Genomic DNA, 20,339 nt, shown 5'->3' on the forward strand with positions numbered 1-20,339 from the left:
TGGACTCTGGAGTGGTGGTGCACTGTTCTACTGTGCAGCGACACCTGCACAAATGTGACCTTCATGGAAGAGTCATCAAAAGAAAACCTTTCCTGCGTCCTCACCACAAAATTCAGCATCAGAAGTTTGCAAAGGAACATCTAAACAAGCCTGATGCGTTTTGGAAACAAGTCCTGTGGACTGATGAAGTTAAAATAGAACTTTCTGGCCGCAATAAGCAAAAGTATGTTTGGAGAAAAAAGGTGCAGAATTTCATGAAAATAACACCTCTCCAACTGTTAAGCATGGGGGTGGATCGATCATGCTTTGGGTTTGTGTTGCAGCCAGTGGCACGGGGAACATTTCACTGGTAGAGGGAAGAATGAAATCAACTAAATACCAGCAAATTCTGGAAGGAAACATCACACCATCTGTAAAAAAAAAAGCTGAAGATGGAAAGAGGATGGCTTCTACAACAGGATAATGATCCTAAACACAGCTCAAAATTCACAATGGACTACCTCAAGAAGTACAAGCTACAAGTTTTGCCATGACCCTCACAGTCCCCCAACCTAAACATCATCAAAAATCTGTGGAGAGACCTCAAAAGAGCAGTGCATGCAAGACGACCTAAGAATCTCACAGAGCTAGAAGCCTTTTGTAAGGAAGAATAGGTGAAAATCCCCCAAACAAGAATTGAAAGACCCTTAGCTGGCTACAGAAAGTGTTTACAAGCTGTGATACTTGCCAAACGGGGCGTTGACACTGATACTTTGGCAAGTATCACTGAAATTGCAGGGTGCCCAAACTTTTGCTTCGGGCCCTTTTCCTTTTTTGCTATTTTGAAACTGTAAAAGAAGGAAATAAAAAAGTAATCTTAAAATATTAAAGAAATGTGTCATCTTTAACTTTATGCCTTTTGGAAATCAGGTCTCTTTTACTCGCTTAGCTATTCACAGTAACAGAAATTTTGATCGGGGTGCCCAAACTTTTGCATGCCACTGTATATTTCTGCTGTGTGTAAATAGTTGCACCAAGCATGTAACTACTTTGTTGAGAATGCATGAAAAATTCACCATTTCTAAATTAAACCCACAATTTATAACCATATAACAATTACAGCACGGAAACAGGCCATCTCGGCCCTTCTAGTCCGTGCCGAACTCTTACTCTCACCTAGTTCCACCGACCTGTACTCAACCCATAACCCTCCATTCCTTTCCCGTCCATATATCTATCCAATTTAACTTTAAATGACAACATTGAACCTGCCTCAACCACTTCTGCTGGAAGCTCGTTCCACACAGCTACCACTCTGAGTAAAGAAGTTCCCTCTCATGTTACCCCTAAACTTTTGCCCTTTAGTTCTCAACTCATGTCCTCTTGTTTGAATCTCCCCCACTCTCAATGGAAAAAGCCTATCCACGTCAACTCTATCTATCCCTCTCATAACTTTAAATACCTCTATCAGGTCCCCCCTCAACCTTCTACGCTCCAAAGAATAAAGACCCAACTTGTTCAACCTTTCTCTGTAACTTAGGAGGTGAAACCCAGGCAACATTCTAGTAAATCTCCTATGTACTCTCTCAATTTTGTTGACATCTTTCCTATAATTCGGTGACCAGATCAGTACGCAATCACCAAATATGACCAAAAACTTAAAAAGATAGGTTACCCATTTGCAATTGGTGCAAGTTTGAAATTATCAACCAAATGTTGCTACTTCCACATTTGACATTTTTTCATCTGCTATATTTTCCAGAAACGCCGTTCTAGTCGACAAGTAAAAAGAAAACGATATACAGAGGATTTAGAGTTTAAGATATCCGATGATGATGATGCAGGAAAGGATTCTCCATTAAACACTTCACAATCAGAACAGGTATCTATCTTATATAATTAACCACTAACTGTTTAAATTTTAGTTTTAATAATGTAAATGCTTTTTGTGTGTTTAATTGTGTATTTCAGTTTATTCTATCTTGGCATGAGTGAACTGATGAGGAAAAAGTTGTCATTTTATGAGTTAAAATCACTTCCAACTTCCAACTTTTATATTCATTGTCTTGAGTTATGAAGGCCAGTGTGCCAAAAGCCTTCACTATTGCGACACCATGGTGGCATAGCGGTTAGCTCGAGAGTTCTTTTCCGGCACCCTCTGTAAGCAAGCTTGTATGTTCTTTCCCGTGTGCGTGTGGGTTCCTTGGTTCTCGGTTTCCTCCCACAGTCCAAAGACCTACAGTTAGTTTAATTGGTCATTATAAATTCTCCCATGATTAGGCTAGGGCTACATTGGTGGGCTGCTGGGCGGCATGGCTCAAAGGGCTGGTAGGGCCTATTCCACACTGTATCTGAATAAAAAAAATAAAATTATCTCTTGACATACTATAGAATTTTAACCTGACTTCTGCTCTATTCACTTAAAAAAAATAGTATTTGTCACTGTACAGATACACACAATCTCAAAAATTGGCAGCTTGCCAGATCTAACATTATCAGGAAGAGGATACAAGTACAAGAACATTGAGGATTTGAGTACAGGAATATTCAGTTGTATTGCTCCTTGGTGGGGCTGTGTGTGGAATATTGTGTACAGCTCTGCTTTCCCTATATAAGGCGATATACTTCAGGGCTGCTGGGTGTTATAAGGGTTGGGGTGCAATTTAGACAGGATTGACTGTTATAATTTTTATGTACATTCTGTAAATATTGAATGTAAATATGGTAATGCCTTTTTAAATAGGATGTATATTTGTGATAGAGAAACAAGAGTTTGGTATCCATGAAACATCTCGATCCTCAATTTCTACATATATTGAATGAGTTAACAAATTTTTAGATATTTTGGATAGAATTAATGCAGGAAGGAAATGCTAAGGTGAAGAATTGGGCATGATCTTAATGTTTTCACCATGCATGATGAGTGGAAAAATCACTTCCAGCTAGTGTTTCTTAAAAGAGTTTAGTTGACTTAAAAGTACTACCTGAGGGTGCAGTAAGTCATCCAGGATTTGATCAGAGAAAACTGGACCAATTTGCAGTTGGTTCTCAAACCTTTTTGGTTGAAAGTTTTCTTTTAAAAGGATTAATAATCTGGGAACACCCCCATCAAGTTATAATGTTACTTGTATACTAAAGTTATGTAAAGATTTTAATACTTTTAAATGTGCCCTTTCAATAACATCCCTTTGTCATCAAGTGGTATTTTCTTATCTAGAGCTAAATTTTGCATTGAAGCAAGAAGTCATCTCTTGCCAGGTTTTGTTGCTACTATAAGAAATTAATGTAGACCTTAGTATTAAACTTGGTTGAATGATTCTTAAATTAACACTTAAAATAAATTATCATTGAATTGCACATATAGAGTTCGGAGATGAGATCTTTAGATTAGGGAAGAATTGAAATAAAGGCAGGAGAGGGAAGGAAGTGATGGCTGCTAATGTGAAGGAAAGGGAGATGTTCAAAAAAGAATACAGGAAGAAAGGATGTGATAGAGGATATCTTCCATATTCTGTCTCTTCATCACATGGGTGGGTACGAAGGTGAAGGTCAGAGTTGATTACTTCAGGTGAATGCAAGGGTTAGGGTATGTCAGGAATCTGTGGGAAGGTGTATGGTTGGCCAACCATCTGTTTAAGGATAAATGTGGTCAAGCAGCTCCTATAGCCCTATTGAAATCTGCGGCAGAGGGAAGAAGGAGGGTCTATCAAGGGCTGGAAACAATTAGTTATTTGGTTTGTATATCTACAACATGGCCACTGATTGAGACAGGTAAATGGTACTCCATAGTGACACTTGGTGGCCAGCATTTGAAAGTACAAAAAAAATTCCTGGGATTACATTGCTGTTAGCTGTACATGTTTTAGCTAATGTCAACCTTGTAATTGGAGTTACAAATACTGCATTTAAATTAACAATTTAAGCACACAGTTTATCAATTTAGAAATAAAACTTGAATAATTACAGATGTTCGAATGTCAATGTGAATGTCGAATGTCAACAGGTGGATCTCCTGTAATGGCATTTAAAATGGGCATGTCTTCTCTTTTCCTGTCTCTATACCACATTTTCTTTCGTAACCTAAGACTTCTGCTTAATTTTCTTTTTTTCCTTTTTAAGCCGTCCAGTCTTTTAAAACTTATTCTGAGTGAGAATGTGCTTACTTTTCCAGTGAGTTTACAGGATTTTAGAGACTGCATTGATAGTAATGTTTAAATGCTTTTAGGTGCCTGCTGTAGATAGTTCCGATCTCAAAAGCATATAATAGGGCACTAATTCAAGCGTCTAAATCTGGTGTTTTTTATCTTCATATATACTTTGCCTCATTTGACTAAATGCTGTGCAGGTGCATTGAAGACCCTATAAATTTTATAAGTGATATTTGCCTTTTCTAAGAGTGGTCCATATCTTTGTAGTCTTCCCATTAACCAATATCATTTGAGGGGTTTGTGATACAGTGTGCGAAGATTGATAGAGAATCTCTGTGTTACAGGTGTAGAGTACATACAAATACAATTGCTGGCAATATGCTTAACATATGATAACCCTTAGAGGGTTTTTGTAATAGTTGAAGATTGGGAAAGGTGCTAATGCAACTTTATTTTGTTTTGTCATCTTTTGAGGGCTTTTTTTTATGCCTCTGCTATTTCTGTTTGCATCAGGTTTATCTTAACTGTAATTTCAAATTGGAATTAGGAAAAAATACTAAATTTATAATGCCATTGGTGGCTGTTTTTCTGTCAAATCCTGGAGATGCCTCATTGGTATATTGATAGAGCTGTGTCAAACCTCAGTTTCACTCTTTCTGACCAATTTTCCCAAACCCTATTGTGCTTTTTTGTTCCTGGCTCTAAAGAAAAATATGAAAATGTTGCAACTAAGATTTCTGTAAACAAAGTGGAATGAATGTTTGATCTTTTGTTGCTGGTCAAGGGCTTGGCCTGTAATTTCCTGCTCACATGAGCATACTTCACAGCACTGTTTACTTTAGAAAGGAGCTGAAATCTGTAGCTAATTAATGCAATGCAATTGTGCTATGTTTGGTTTATCTTTTAGTCTTAACTGCTTACTGAAATTTCGGAAGTGTGATATTAAAATAATATTAGCAAAACCACTGAATATTTTAGAATATAATTGTCCATGGCAGTTTCTCAATGCACTGTTGAGATTTCTTTGCATTGTGTATGTCTTAATTCCTGTGCTTTTAAAATCCCATGCAGTAAGTACAACACCTATAGTAAATTCATTAAAAGTTCTCTTGAAATTGTTACTTTTTCTTGGAGTATTGCTAAGCAAGTTTACAAGATATTTTGTTTGCAAACCACTTCCTTAAAGAACTACTGCAATATGCAAATTTTGCAAGTGAACCATCTGTCTAGAGCTAACAAGTGAAACAAATTGGCATTATGATAAATATTACTGGTTTTAAATCATTAATGTGTGCAAAATATAAGGTCTGGAATTAAACAGCTTACTTTGACCTAATTAACAGTGCACCACTTTGGTTTCCATTTTCTAAATTTTAATTGTCCTTGCCCTATATCTATTTGATATCTGTTTACTGGGAGTGCATTCAGCTAAATTTTTTTCAGGTGATGCTTCTGTGAGGTTACTTGTAGGGAGCGTGCAAATATAGCAAATGATTGGACGTCAAAGATGTGCACAATTGATATTAAAATTTGTCTTTTTAGGATGCGTCAACTGGTCCGGTTACTGAGAAGATCATGAGTATGCGAATAGTGAAAAAAACAGTAAGTGTTAAAAAGCCTTAAGGTGCAGTATCTAGGTTGTAATTGACATGTAGCTCTTTCCCTAATTCTCACTTTTCAATCTGTATTATAGGCATTTGAATTGTTAGTAACAGCTGGTGGCCATGTAACAGTAGCAATATAGAATTTGAGCATATTAAAATCCTTTGGCGGCTGTTGATTATGTGGATTGACTGCAATTTAGTATTTGAATGGTTGGCCCTGAACTGGAAAATGATCAGTGTGAAATGTACTTATTCTGCAAAGAATACATAATTCTGTTTGAGTTATAAATTTTCCTTGGTAGGGGCTCTATTTTAAATTCCAACACATTTTGAGATTAGTTTTCAAGATTGCCAACAATAATACTTGTGGCTTCCAGTAGTGCAGCTGTAAACTGGCTGCTGCCTCAGGAAATGGTACATTTGGCATCTGCTTAACACTGTGGGTTTGGCAGGAAGCCAGGTCGAGGTCAGGTTATTGTGAATGGAGTAGCTGGTGGTTAAGGAGGAGATAAAATGATTCATGAGTTGGTTGACACAGTAAGCAGAGTAGTTGGAATTGATAGCTTTTTTTCAGGGTATTGCAGGGGAAAAAGTAATCTCCGCCAAAGGAAACTTTTGGTGTTCTTTTCTTTCTAATTCTACTTAAGTACATTACAACTGCGTCCCTAACCACTTCATGGTGGTGAAGTGTCTGGAGACTTAAATGACAAATGGTTTGTGTTGACATTGGGTTCTAAAATGTGCTTGTGATTTCAGACCGAGTCTGGAGAAGAAGTTGAAGTAGAAGAACTATTTGTTAAATACAAAAACTAGTAAGTATGTTGGTGGATTCATTTTAAAACTGGATCGAACTGCAGCGCAAAGATTATAAATTATTTACTTTGATACCCATGAGGGTTACTACTGCCCTGCATAGATTTTGAAAGGCACTAAATGGAAAATAAAGTGCCCTCTTTCTCAATTAGTGTTCCTTTCAACATTGTCATCAAAGCCTTTGTCTTTTTACTAAGGAACTGCACATTTTGTATTTCTGAGTCTTGCCCAGTTATCTGCTATATGATTTTCATTAACAGCTTAAAGAATTGCAAATAAACAGGAAGGAAATAGACTAATGAAAATGCAGGAAATAAACAAGTAGCAACAGATTAAAAAATAAAGCTTCAGTAGCAAGCTAATTGTCAAGCGAAGGGAGACAAATTAAATTAGTGAAAGGAATTAAAATATTTTAAAATTGAACATCTTGTCGATAACTAGAAATGGGAATATTAAAGGTGTAACATTCCAACAAACTTTAATAATATAAAATGTAATAGACCATCCGACAAGAGTTAAGAAAAGAATGAACTTCAAAGTTCAAAGTAAATTTATTATCAAAGTGCATATATGCCACCATATACAACCATGACATTTTTTTGCAGACGCGCTCAATAAAACCAATAACCATGACAGAATCAATGAAAGACTGCACCAACCGGATGGACAAACAACCAATGTACAAACAACCAATGTACAAAAGACAGATTGTGCAAATACAAAAAGGAAAAAAAAAGTAAATAAGCAATAAATATCAAGAGCATGAGATGAGTCCTTGAAAGTGAGTTTCTAGGTTGTGGGAACAGCTCAGTGATAGGGCAACTGATGTATACCCTCTCGTTCAAGAGCCTGATTATTGAGGGGTAATAACTGTTCTTGATCCTGGTGGTGTGGGTCCTGAGGCTCCAGTACCACCTTCCTGATGGCAGCAGCAAGAAGAGAGCTTGACCTGGGCAGTAGGGGTCCCTGATAATGAATGCTGCTTTCCAGTGACAATGCTCTGTGTAAATGTGTTCAGTGATGAGCTGCCTTTACCTATGATGGACTGGGCTGTGTCCACTACTTTTTGTAGGCTTTTCTGTGCAAGGGGATTGGTGTTTCTATACCAGGCCATGATGAACCAGTCAATATAGTTTCTACTACACATCTATAGAAGTCAGTCAAAGTTTTAGATGACATGCCAAATTTTCGCAAGCTTCTGAGAAAGTAGAGATGCTGTTGTGCTTCCTTCAAAATCGCAGTTGTATGCTGCACCCAGAACAGATCCTCTGAAGTTATAACACTGAAGAATTTAAATTCCTCTACAACGGTTGCCATGAATTGAAAGTAGATGTCCAGCATCTCACTATTCTGCATATGATAAAAATAGACTTACTATTTGACTATACTTTCCACAAAGATATTCATTCAATGTTTTTACCACTGATTTGTAACATGATGATTACATCCTAGTTCAGAGTGAAAAGGTTTAAGATGTCAACAGGTACAGAATTGTGCAAATATCATCATTTGCCATTTGCGCCTGTAATTTATAAATGCACCAATACAAATATGCATGTTATTGTGGAACTTATTGATCCCTACAATGCATAATAGATTCTCTTTTTTTTTAATTCATACATCAGTGTGTATGGGTAAAACTTCCAAATATATTTATGGTGATATGCATGATGTACAGCCTTACCCTTCCCAAATTATTTGAAGTTGTTGGCTTTCTGCCCTACCCTTCAGGATTTTATGTCAAAATGGTATTGCATGGAGTGTTTAAAAAAAAAATTATTTTGAAGTAAATGATTTCCTATACTCTGGGAAGCCAAGAGACTGGCAATCTATAGTGCACTTTAAGTGTAGTGGTTTGTTTTTGTTTCATATGACACTGAATCCACAAGTTCTACATAATTTATACTCTTGACTGTTTGTAGTCCAGAGCTTTCTATGTCTTTTTGAAATTACTCGTTGGCAGTGCTATAAAATGAGGAAGACCAGTGCATTTGTATAGTTGATATCTGTACTAAATGAAATTTATTTTAAAAATTCAGCTACTGAAAATCTGAAATTGACAAAATGTTGGGGATAGTCAACCGGTCAGCCTGCATCTGTGGAAAGAGAAACTGTTAATATTTCTGGTTGAAGAGCCTGATTTCTAACAAAGTTTCTTCCACTTGAACTGTTAACTGTTTCTTATTGCATTGATGTTTCCAAAATTATCTGATTTTATTATGTGCACTAAACATATAAACATTAGTTGAGGGCAGTATGTCATTTGTATTGTGACATTTGTATGGACTGACTTCTTTGCAGACCAGTTGATTGATACTCATCTATTTCTTGAGTTGGGAATAACTACTACCAACGACTGGCCATGGGGCAACTTATCAAGGGGCACTGTAGAATTATACCTTTCAATTGAGTCTCTGCTCAGATCTAAAATTAAATCTAGACTTTGATCTGCATGTCTCTTACAAAAGAATAGTTATTTTACTCAGTACTTTGCCATTTAGTCGGTCAGGCCTAATTTTGCTTTGTCCACATAGATTTATGAGCAAAAACAAATAGAATTATTTCTGCAAAAGATGTTTTTGCATTTTCCTCAGTCAAATTAACTGTTGAATTGCACAATGCAAAATACCTAAGATGCTGGAATCTGAAATTTGACAATGTTCAGGTCTGACAGTGTCTGTGGAGGGAGAAAATGGTAGTGTTTCAACAGAACTGGGAGAGTTGCAGAGGAGCGGCGAGGGTCTAGAAGAGAAGTGGAATTCAATGATTGGTTGGAGGCTAGAAGAAGTTGAATGGCTCTGGTGTTATTAGCTGAAGGAGAATTGTAAAGGCAAGTTATTAATGAGAGGTTTGTCTACAGGGATGTGAATGGAGAAGTTAAATTGAAATATGATTTTGCCAGAAGAAGAGAAAACAGAATAAAAATGAGATGGCAAATTAAAAATGACTGGAAATTGAACAGTCAGGGTCATTCATATGGACTAATCAGGTATTTTCCACAACAATCAACTGTGTTTGGTAGATTCAGAAACAATTTAATTTTCTAGTCACAGGAAGGGAAGTTGTAAAAGAATAGGTGTTAATTCATCTGTAATTATGTTGGAAGAAATGGTGACATGGGTATCTCTTGTGCAAGACCATCCTGGAGGGAAGTGCCTCTTCAAAATGATGCAGGGTGGTGGTGATGTGCTTTGTGCTGGCATTGACATGGGGACGGTAAAACATAACTGAAATCAGCTGATGAAGCTAAAAATGAGGATAAGTGGATCCTTATTTTTGTTCTAGGTAGAATCAACAGAACTGCAGGAAATGGAACAGATGCAGTTGAGATAAAGACATTATGGAGGCACCGGTGTGGAAAATTTTACTTTCTGAATAGATGCAATGGAGAATGTAATGGAATCCTTGCAGGAAGCAGGGTGGGAATCTGTGAGCACATAGTGAATATTGGATCACCCACAAAGGAGAGGGAGGGAAGAATTAGAAGTGCATCCATCACATGCAAAAATGAGAACAGGGTGAAAATTGGCAGCAAAGGTGTTGGAAATTTTTGAGTTCCATTGAAGGGCAGAAATAGTTATAGTCATCAATGCACTGGAATAAAATTGGGATGGGGTGGATAGGTACTGAGTGTGATTGAAAAAACATTCCACATGTTCCGCAAAGATTCATAGCCTTACAAGGTATACAAGATATTAAGAGGAGTAGATAAAGTGGATAGCCAGTGCCTCTTCCCCAGGGCACCACTGCTCAATACAAGGGGACATGGCTTTAAGGTAAGGGGTGGGAAGTTCAAGGGGGATATTAGAGGAAGATTTTTTTTTACTCGGAGAGTGGTTGGTGTGTGGAATGCACTGCCTGAGTCAGTGGTGGAGGCAGATACACTCGTGAAGTTTAAGAGACTACTAGACAGGTATATGGAGGAATCTAAGGTGGGGGCTTATATGGGAGGTAGGGTTTGAGGGTTGGCACAACAATGTTCTTACTTGCATGCACATCCCCAAAGCTACGCTACATATTTAGAGGAAATGAGTGGAGTTAAAGGGGCAGTTTTCAATGAGAAGTTCAGCCAAGTTAGAGGGTGGTCTGTTTTGAGAAAGGTGTGAAGGGTTCTCGAGCAATTCTGGAACAAGGTATTGTGGTTTGGCCATCCGTCCCGAAAGTGAACTGGTTAAATCCAGAAGAATTGTAAATTCAGTGCATCAGAGATGTTGTAACTGCAGGAAGGATGAGATCAGATCAGGAATTTATTTTCACAAGACAAAATCTGTAAATGCTGGAAATCCAAGCAACACGCACAAAATGCTAGAGGAACTCAGCAGGCCAGACAGCAAAAGGGTCTTGGCCTGAAATGTTGACTGTACTTTTTTCCAAAGATGCTGCCCAGCTTTCTGAGTTTCTGCAGCATTTTGTGTGTGTTGCCAAAAATTTATTTTATTGGATAAGAGAAGGCTGAAATATTGGGTCTTGCTAAACAGTCCTGCTTTAGATCTTTAGGTGGAGGTAAAAGCAAGCTGTGTGATTGGGGGACTGTGGCTGAAGGCTGTAGAGAGGTCATATCTAGTGAGAATGTGGTCAGTAACCAGCTGCCAGATGTGGTGGGTTCATGGTATGGAGGGAGCAAGTGTAATGACTGGCATTTGGACTCTACAAGGTAGGGGTTTCCCAAACTACAGCTGCACCACTGTCAGCAGGTTGGTCTGTGGCACAGCCCTGGAGTTTTGGGAGGTAGATAGGGTGGGGTAGGTGTGAGTACATGGAATGGAAAAATACTCAGTGTTGGGTTCACATTTTACAGTCATAAATCTGGGAAAGAGTTAGAGGCAAGAGAAAAGGGATCCAGGAACTGTGAAGGTTCGGAATGGTTTGTAATGGAAGTCGCCTAGCTACAGAATCAATATTTTAGTGGAAAGGTTGGAGGGTTTGTGAAGGAGTGAACTGAGTTTCAATTATGGGGGGGTTGGGAAGAGTTGAAAATGGGCAATATGTGAGTGGATCTCATTGACATCAAGGCAGCATTTGATTGCTTAGCATGATGGATATTAAGTTAAAATTGAATTCTCCACTGAGGAATCATGTCTGCACTAAATAAAAGTGAAGATGATTGTATAAATTGGATGTCATTCATTTAAGCTCAAGCATATTTCTGCAGTTCTCCAGTATGTTATGCTAGGCAAAGCCAATAGTGATCTTCCCTCTGTCATAATGGCAGAAATAAAGATAATTTATTATATTATGATATAGATGATTGCAGTTGCTTAGAGATACAGCACAGTAACAAGCCCTTCTGGCCCAATAAGCTTGTGCTGCCCAGTTACACCCATGTGACCAATTAACTGACTGACCCATACATCTTTGGAATGTGGAAACTGGAGCACCTGGAGGAAACCCACGCAGTCACAGGGCAAACGTACAAACTTATAGGCAGTGATGGAATTGAACCTGGGTTACTGGAGGAATAATAGCGTAATGCTAGCTGCTATATTGCTGTGCCTGCCCTGTTTTATTAAATTTCATTTGCAATTCCAAGTACTAAAACAATATGCTTGGGCTGAAGAATTGGAAGTAACATTCATATCATACTAGTGCCGCCCAACTAACTTGTCTTAATATTCAAACAATCTCTCCTGAACCTTCAATGACTGGCACTCCTCCATTTAAAATCTAGGACTTAATTGGGACACTACATACTTTTCAGCTGTGAATACAGGTCATATACTTGATGGTTTGTATTCACTCAGTTCATAACTCCCCAAAACTATTCCCACCATCTAGAAAGCACAGTTCTTGAATGTTGATTGATTACTCTGAATTTATCGCATCAATGCAACTCCAACAATCCTGGCAACCTCAATTTTTGAAACTAGCTATTTCATTGGCATCCATTCCCTACCCTGAATGTTAATCCTTCCCACCAATTCATTGAAACTGAAATATTTTTACTGGTTCATTGTACAAGCATGTTGCAAGGCTGCTTTGATCATGCCCTTAAACTTGCGACTACAATTTTAGAATCACAGAAGCGGAAAGTGGTGGTCACACAAATTCTTTCCTGACATACTGGACAAATATTCTGGAACTCTACCAATTATCACTGAAGTATCAAACCAGGTGGATTGCCGCATTTCAAGGTTGCTCAGGTGCCAACACTTTCCAAATCCTATGAAAAAGGAAAAAAAATAGTCGTGGCATTCTGAAAAGTAATTCTCTGTATAGACTGTTATGTTGCATTAATTTGATTATGCACAAGTATTTTTGAACCTTTGTTCTATTGCATTTCAGAGGAATTAAAATATTAACCCTTCCCCTACCCCACCAAAGGCAAGTATAATTGGGTTGTTCATGCTTCTTGCTTCAATGTAATAATTGAAGTATTCATAATTTTGGTGATGTGATTTCTAAATGTTTTTTTTCTTTTACCATCCTATCCCCTCTCCTCAACCACACTCTTCAGCTCCTACCTTCATTGTCAGTGGACCACTGTGGAGCAACTGGCAAAAGACAAGAGAATCCATCAGAAGATTAAACGCTTCAAAGCAAAGCAAGCACAAATGAATAAGTTTCTCACTGAGGTCAGGATTTTATTTTCATAGATTAGTAAATTTATCTTTGTGTTGCTCAAATCGTTTTCTAAGGCATTTTCAATTTTCATGTTCTTGTTAATCCATGCACTTGTATGTTTTCTTTTTGAATTTTTCTATTCAGTAAGCTTTCTTCATGATCTAGGCTCCACCCCAACTCATTGTTTTGTTTTACTTGTCGTCCTCTGTCTGCATTGCCTGACTTTTACAGTACAACTCTCATTTTCTTGCATTGTTGCCTACCTTTCCTAGTCTATTTCTTTTCCCTCTTTTTTTTTCTTCTTTTGCCCTGAGCTTCTTGCCTCCCCCATGCTTTCTCTTGACTCTTTGCATTCACTGTCGTGTATAATCTTTTGGTGACCTGAATGTGTTGCACAGCTCCTCTGAAATACTTAGCCACATTTTCCCCTTTTAGTGCCTTTCCTCCATGGCATTAAGCCATGTCTTGATTCTAGTCACTTTAAAGATAAATAGTTGGACATTTTCAAAAGTTTTTCTTAGCATTTTCTTTTCACTTTTTGTTTTCTTTGTTCATATTACTTTATCTACTTATTTTTAACAGTGACAAGCAAGCTGGTATGGTGGAAGTGTTGATATTTTTAGTGAATTGCCAACCCTTTTTGAACACTGGCTGGTTTTACTTTTTATTAACTTCAATTTCAAGACTAAAGACCATAAAACATAGGAGCAGATTTCGGCCATTTTGGCCCATCGATTCTGTGCCGCCATTTCATCATGGCTGATCCAGCTCCCTCTCAGCATCAGTCTTCTGCCTTCTCTCCATACCCTGGCCAAACAAGAATGTATCAAACTCTGCCTTAAATATACCCAATGACTTGGCCTCAAGTACACCCAATAAATTGGACTACACAGCTGCCTGTGGCAACAAATTCCACAGATTCACTACTCTCTGGCTAAATAAGTTCCTCCTCTTCTCAATGCTAAATGGGCATCACTCTTTTCTGAGACTGTGTCCTCTGGTCTTAGACTCCCCTACCATCCTTTTCACATCCACTCTCTATAGAGGCCTTTCGACATTTGATACCATTCAATAAGATCCCCTCTCAATCTTCTGAATTCCAGTAAATACAGGTCCAGAGCCATCAAACAGCCCTCATACGATGAACCTTTCAGTCCTGAAATCATTTTCGTGAACCTCCTTTGACCCCCCCCTCCAATGTCAACACATACTTAGATAAGGGGCCCAAAACTGCTCTCAATACTCCAAGTGAGCCCTCACCATTACCTTGTAAAGTCTCAGCATTACATCTTTACTTTAATATTGCAGTCCTCTCGTAATGAATGCTAACATCACATTTGCTTTCCTCACCACTGGCTCAATCTGTAAATTAACCTTTAGGGAATCCTGCATGAGGACTCCCAAATCCCTTTGCACCTCAGTTTTTTGAATTTTCGCTCCCTTTAGAAAATAGTCTACACATTTATTTCTTGTACCAAAGTGCATGACAATACACTTCTTGATACTGTATTCTATCTGCTACTTTGCCCGTTCTCCTAATCTAAATCCTTCTGTAGCCTTTCTACTTTCTCAAAACTACTTGCCCCTTCACTTGGTATTATCTGAAAACTTGGCCACAAAGCTGTCAATTCCACCATCCATTCATTGATATACAACATAAAAAGAAGTGGTTCCAACCCTTGTAACACCGCTAGTTACCGGCAGCCAACTAGGAAAGGCTCCCTTTATTCCCACTCTTTGCCTCCTGCCAATCAGCCACCAATTTACCCATGCTCATATCTTTCCTGTAATACAATGAACTCTTAACTGGTTGAGCAGCCTCAAGTGGGGCACTTTGTCAAAGGCCTTCTGAAAATTTCATCGATTCTTCTTTGTCTATCTTGCTTGTTATTTCTTCAGAGTTCCAACAGATTTGTCAGGCATGACTTTCCCTTGAGGAAGCCATGCTGACTTTGGCCTGTTTGATCATATGCGTTCATGTTCCCCGAAATCTCATCCTTAATGATCAACTCCGCCATCTTCCCAGCTACTGAGGTCAGACTAATTGACCTATAGTTTCCTTTCTTTTACTTCTCTCCCTTGAAGAGTGGAGTAACATTTGCAATTTTCCAGTCCTCCAGAACCATGCTAGAATCCATTGGTTCTTGAGAAATCATTACTAATGCTTCCACCTCTTGTAGAACCCTGGGCTGCAGACAATCTGGTCCAAGTGCCATATCTACCTTCAGACCTTTCAGTTTCCAAGAACCTTCTCAATATTAATGGCAACTTCATTTCCTTCTGCCCCCTGACACTCTCGAACTTACGGCATACTGCTTGTGTCTTCAGTGATGGCTGATGCAAGCTACTTATTAGCTTGACCCCCAGTACTACCTCTCCAGCACCGTTTTCCAGTGGTCCGATATCTGCTCTTGCCTCTTTTATACTCTGTACATCTTCCAGTATTATTAGCTAGTTTACCTTCATATTCCATCTTTTTATCCTTTGACATTTTAGTTGCCTTCTGTTGGTTTTTAAAAGCTTCCCAATCCTTTAACTTTTCACTAATTTTTGCTCTATTATATGCCTGTATTTGACTTTTATGTTGCCTTCGACTTGTCAACCATAATTGCATCATGCTGCCTTTAAAATACTACCACTACTTTGGGATGCATCTATCCTGCGCCTTTCAAATTGCTCCCAGAAACTCCAGCTGTTGCTGCTCTGCATCATCCCTACTTGAGTTTCCTTTCAGACGATTTTGGCCAGCTCCTCTCTCATTCCTTTGTAATTCCCTTTACTACATTCCTGTAATACATCTAACTTTAGCTATTTCTTCTCAAATTGTAGGGTGAATTCTGCCATATTATGAGAACTGGCCCCTAACGGTTCCTTTACCTTAAGGTCTCTAATCAAATCTGGTTCATTGCATGTTTCCCAATCCAAAATAGCATATCCCCTTTCGGCTCAACATGAGCTGCTCTAAAAAGATATCTCGTAGGTATTCTACAAAACCTCCCCCTTGGGATTCAGTACCAACCTGATTTTCTGAACCTATCTGCATATTAAAATCCCACTTGACTATTGTAACATTGCCCTTCAAAGGAGGATGCCTCCTACTCATTAAGTGCCATTTATTTTTTAGTTAAAATTTTAAGGTTATTATTGTAGCTCCATGTTATAAGCCTGGCGTTCTTGCCATATCGTTCCCATCTCACTCAATAGCCGATGTTGCAATTGAACTATAACCTTGTCCATTTAAATTCAAACTATGATATCTCTTGGCATCTGTGATTGCCTAATTCTATAATGTTACCTTCTCTGCCCTGACTCAGCACACCTGTTGAAGCACTCATTTATGTCTCCATTACTTCTAGTCTCCATTGCCCCCCTTGTAGACATCTTAGTTTTTGCCTTCCATCAGAAACCTGTTGAACATATCCCATCCCAGCATCAAGCCCTGACTATCCATTACCCATGACTGTTTTAACGTATATTACTTCCAAATATCGCATGCTTTGCATCTTGGTATTTAACATCCTCCCTATAGCCTCAAGCCTTACATGCCCTCACCCCTCTTCCCCTCATCTTCTTATTCAGTACTTGTCATTTGTCTTCACTCAGGGTAGCCGATCATGGCTTCAGATTGCTAGCTGCTTTGATCTAGAATTCACTCCTTAAACCTTTATGTTACTGCATCTCTTAGACTTAAAAGCTTTTCTTTAATCTAACCTGGATTTTTGGTCTCTCCTTTACCTACGTTAACTCAAGTTTTTATCTGCAGTGTTCCTTTGGGAAATTATGCAATCCAGAGGCACTATATTAATATCAATGGCATTATAGAGCTTATACAGCCCTCTTTTTACTATGTATGTCTTAAAGCCCATGTTCAAACTACAGTGCAGAAATTGTTTCTGTTGCAAATTTTGTGATAATACTTGCTCTGGTTTTATTTTACTGTGCACTTGCCGCTGTTTCTTGTTGCCTTTGAAACACCAGCAATGACTTGTGGCTTGGAGCAGAGCCTACAAAATCTAATGAGAAAGAATATCATTTTGTACGCATCTAATACATTGGATTAATTATTTTTTTTGTGAATAAACTTACCAGAATGGGCAATTTTCTGCAATCACTTCATTAGTTAGTTTTTGGTACAACCATTCATTTTAGATAAAAATGCAGTTCACATTTTACTGTTTGGCTTGGTGAATCTGGTGTAACTCCTGTATAAGATGACTTTGCAATACATTTTCTTAAAAAAGCTGGGATTATCTAGCATATTGTAATTAAAAATTGTTGGCTAAATTGCAGAAGCTGGCGATGCAAGGTAAACATTTTGGAGATGCCATTTGTGAATAAAGGAACAGTTAACATTTCAGTGTGCTGTTGACATATTTCAAAAGTTGATATATTTAACTTGTAGACAAGCAAGAGGTAGTGGAGAGCGATGGGGAAAAGCAGGGAATAATATCTGGTAAGATAGAAACAAGAAAAGATGAGTGACGCTGTCTATTGTCAACTCTGAGGATGTGCTAAAGCCATATTCTTGAAATAGAAACCTTTTCAGGGAAGACATTCAATAGAAGAACAGAGGAGAAAAATAAAAAGCTGGAACCCAGGTAAAGAACATAGCAGTTCCTGGAAATGTGAAATTAAGTGTGCTAGGAAAGCCAAGTGAGTCAACTTCTATGGAGAGAGAAAAACTGAGCTATATCAGAACTGGACAGAGATCAGAAAAGAGAAAAGAAATGGAAATGCTCGAGATTTGAAGCAAAACATTCAGTGCAAGTAGCAAGTGCAATTTTGGTACTGCTTCAGGAAGTACATTTATGAAATAATTTAATGAGCTGGATTGTGTTACTTTGCAGCTGGTGGCTTTGTATAGAACATCAGTTATGTCAGTTCTGTCCTTCCATGACTATTCTTTGCAGCACAGAATTTTGGAATGAACTAGGGGTCAGATTCTGCTACATCTAGCCTCATGCTTCACTACTAGAATTGGTATTCAGTCCAGGCTGAGCACACGATGTCTTAAGCTGAGGGTCCAAATGCATTTCATATTCTTGAACATTATACCAGAAATGGCTGTTGGCATAGCCTCTATTTTTGTTGAAAGGGTAACTGCAGGTAATGTATTTTACTTTAGTCTACCTAATTGTAATAGACTTAACTATTTATATTTCTTAAAAGAGCTTCTAAATTTATTTTAATATTCCCCGATGTTGTTAATTGAATTCTTTTGAATAGGTTTTAAGTATCTCACACTATTAAATGTCAAATACCATCTAATAAAAGCACGTCAGATCAGTATTGTTTTTTTTTCATCTGACGTGGAGAGGATGTTTCCTATAGTGGGGGAGTTCAGGACCAGGGGGCACAGCTTGTGAATAAAAGGATGTTGCAGAGAACAGAGATGAGGAATTTCTTTAGCCAGTGGGTGATGAATCTGTGGAATTCATTGCTACAGATGGCTGTGAATGCCAAGTCATTGACTATATTTAAAACAGAGGTTAATAGGTTCTTGATTGTAAGGGTGTCAAAGATTGCAAGGAGAAGGCAGGAAAATGGGGTTGAGAGGGGTAATAAATCAGCTATGATGGAATGGTGGATCAGACTTGATGGTCTGAATGACCTAATTATGCTCCCATGTTTTATGGTCTCATGGGGCCTATTCACCACTTTATTCATTTTCCAGCATACAGTTGTCACTGTAAATTCAGCATTCATTGTTCTCTAACTGTCCCTGAGATGCTGGTGATCTGCCTTTTGCTGTTACGGCCTTTCGTGTGAGGTACTCCAGCAGCCCTGTAATGAATCTGGAGATCAGGTGAGGATGAAGGAACAGCAATATACTTCCAAGTCAGGGTGGTATACAACATGGAAAATCTTTAAATGGTGGTGTTCCCAGCACCTACTATACCATTTTCCTCCACCTTGAGGCTAGTGGTTATGGGTTTGGGAGATGCTGTTGGACTTGCGGAGGCAAGTTTATGTCGTGATTTCTGCAGCCACTGTGCTCACGAAGGAGCTGAATGGTTAGAGTGGTAGGTTGGCTGATAGTTGGATTGCTTAATACCGAATAGCTTAATATGAATTGTTGATCTGCATTTATTAAGACACAATGGATAGTATGCCATTAAGCTCCTGGCTTGTGCCTTTGTAGATGGTGGAAAGGCTTTTAGCATATGAGGTGGTAAGTCACTTACTGCAGGATGTCCATCTCTATTATCTACTCTTTAGCTACAGTATTTCTGGCTGGTTCAGTTGAGTTTCTGGACAGTGGTGATCCTAATAAGTTGTTAATGGGCAGTCTGTTGAAAGTGACGCAGAAGCTGAGCCTCTTTCATTGGAGATTATCATTACTTGGTGCTTTTTGTCGTGTGGATGTTATCTGCCACTTGTCACACTATGTGTAAACGTTGTCTAGGTCTTGCTGCATATCAGCCTGGACTACTTCATTTGCTGAGTAAGGAATTGTGAACTATATTGAACATTGCTGTCATTCCACTTCTGAGCTTACGAGAGAAGTAAGGTCATTAATCAAATAACTGAACATGATTAGCCTGGAACGCTGCTCTGAAGAACTCGTGCATTGATGTCCTGGTGGTCCAAGCAGCATAATCAGCTTTTCTATGAAATATGAATCCAGCCAATGCAATTTTTTTAACCACACAAAACATCTTTTAAATTTTTCCATATTGTATTACTCAGTTCTCTGCTGCATATTTGGACCAAGGCAGTGATCACATCTGGAGCAGATTGGTTGTAGTAACAACTAGGCTCGATATTGTTGAGCAGGGTATTGGTGATGAAGTGCTGCTTTAAAAGCACTGTTGGTGACAGCTTCCTTCGCGTTATTAGCTGGATTGAATTCGTCCTGCCTTTTCCAAATGGGCCATGAAACATAGTAAATTTTTCTCACAAGGTAGATTATGGCATTGTAACTCTACTGGAACTTATCTCTTGTCTTGGCTAGTCCGGGAGCAAGGGTCTTTACCTCCCATCAGTGATACTGTGTTCTTTGTATTTGCTGTGTCCAGCACATTCATCCATTTCTTGAAAGCAGGTGGAATGAACTGAATTGGCAGGAAAGCACCTACTGCAAGGGTATGGTTCTCAGAAGGAAGCTGAGATGGATTACTTACTCCACTCCACCTCTGTCTGGCTGAACGTGGTTGTGAATGCTTCAGCCATTAACACTCACGTGCTGGGCCCTGCTGTCATTCAGAGTTGTGATATTCATGAATCCCCTTTT

General features: G+C 38.5%; 1 protein-coding gene across 4 annotated transcripts in view; it reads left to right on the plus strand.

The window, feature by feature from the left end:
* The window catches only part of chd7 (chromodomain helicase DNA binding protein 7), a 236,865-nt gene that overhangs the window by 114,692 nt on the left and 101,834 nt on the right, over positions 1–20,339 (plus strand). For all 4 annotated transcript variants that reach the window (XM_063064050.1, XM_063064060.1, XM_063064079.1 and 1 more), the window contains exons 5-8: positions 1,742–1,861; positions 5,670–5,729; positions 6,488–6,543; positions 12,999–13,116. In XM_063064050.1, the coding sequence (XP_062920120.1) occupies positions 1,742–1,861; positions 5,670–5,729; positions 6,488–6,543; positions 12,999–13,116 (354 nt within the window). The remainder of the gene's footprint in view (positions 1–1,741; positions 1,862–5,669; positions 5,730–6,487; positions 6,544–12,998; positions 13,117–20,339) is intronic.

The sequence above is a fragment of the Mobula hypostoma genome, chromosome 1 (assembly GCF_963921235.1).
Source record: "Mobula hypostoma chromosome 1, sMobHyp1.1, whole genome shotgun sequence".
NCBI lineage: Eukaryota > Metazoa > Chordata > Chondrichthyes > Myliobatiformes > Myliobatidae > Mobula > Mobula hypostoma.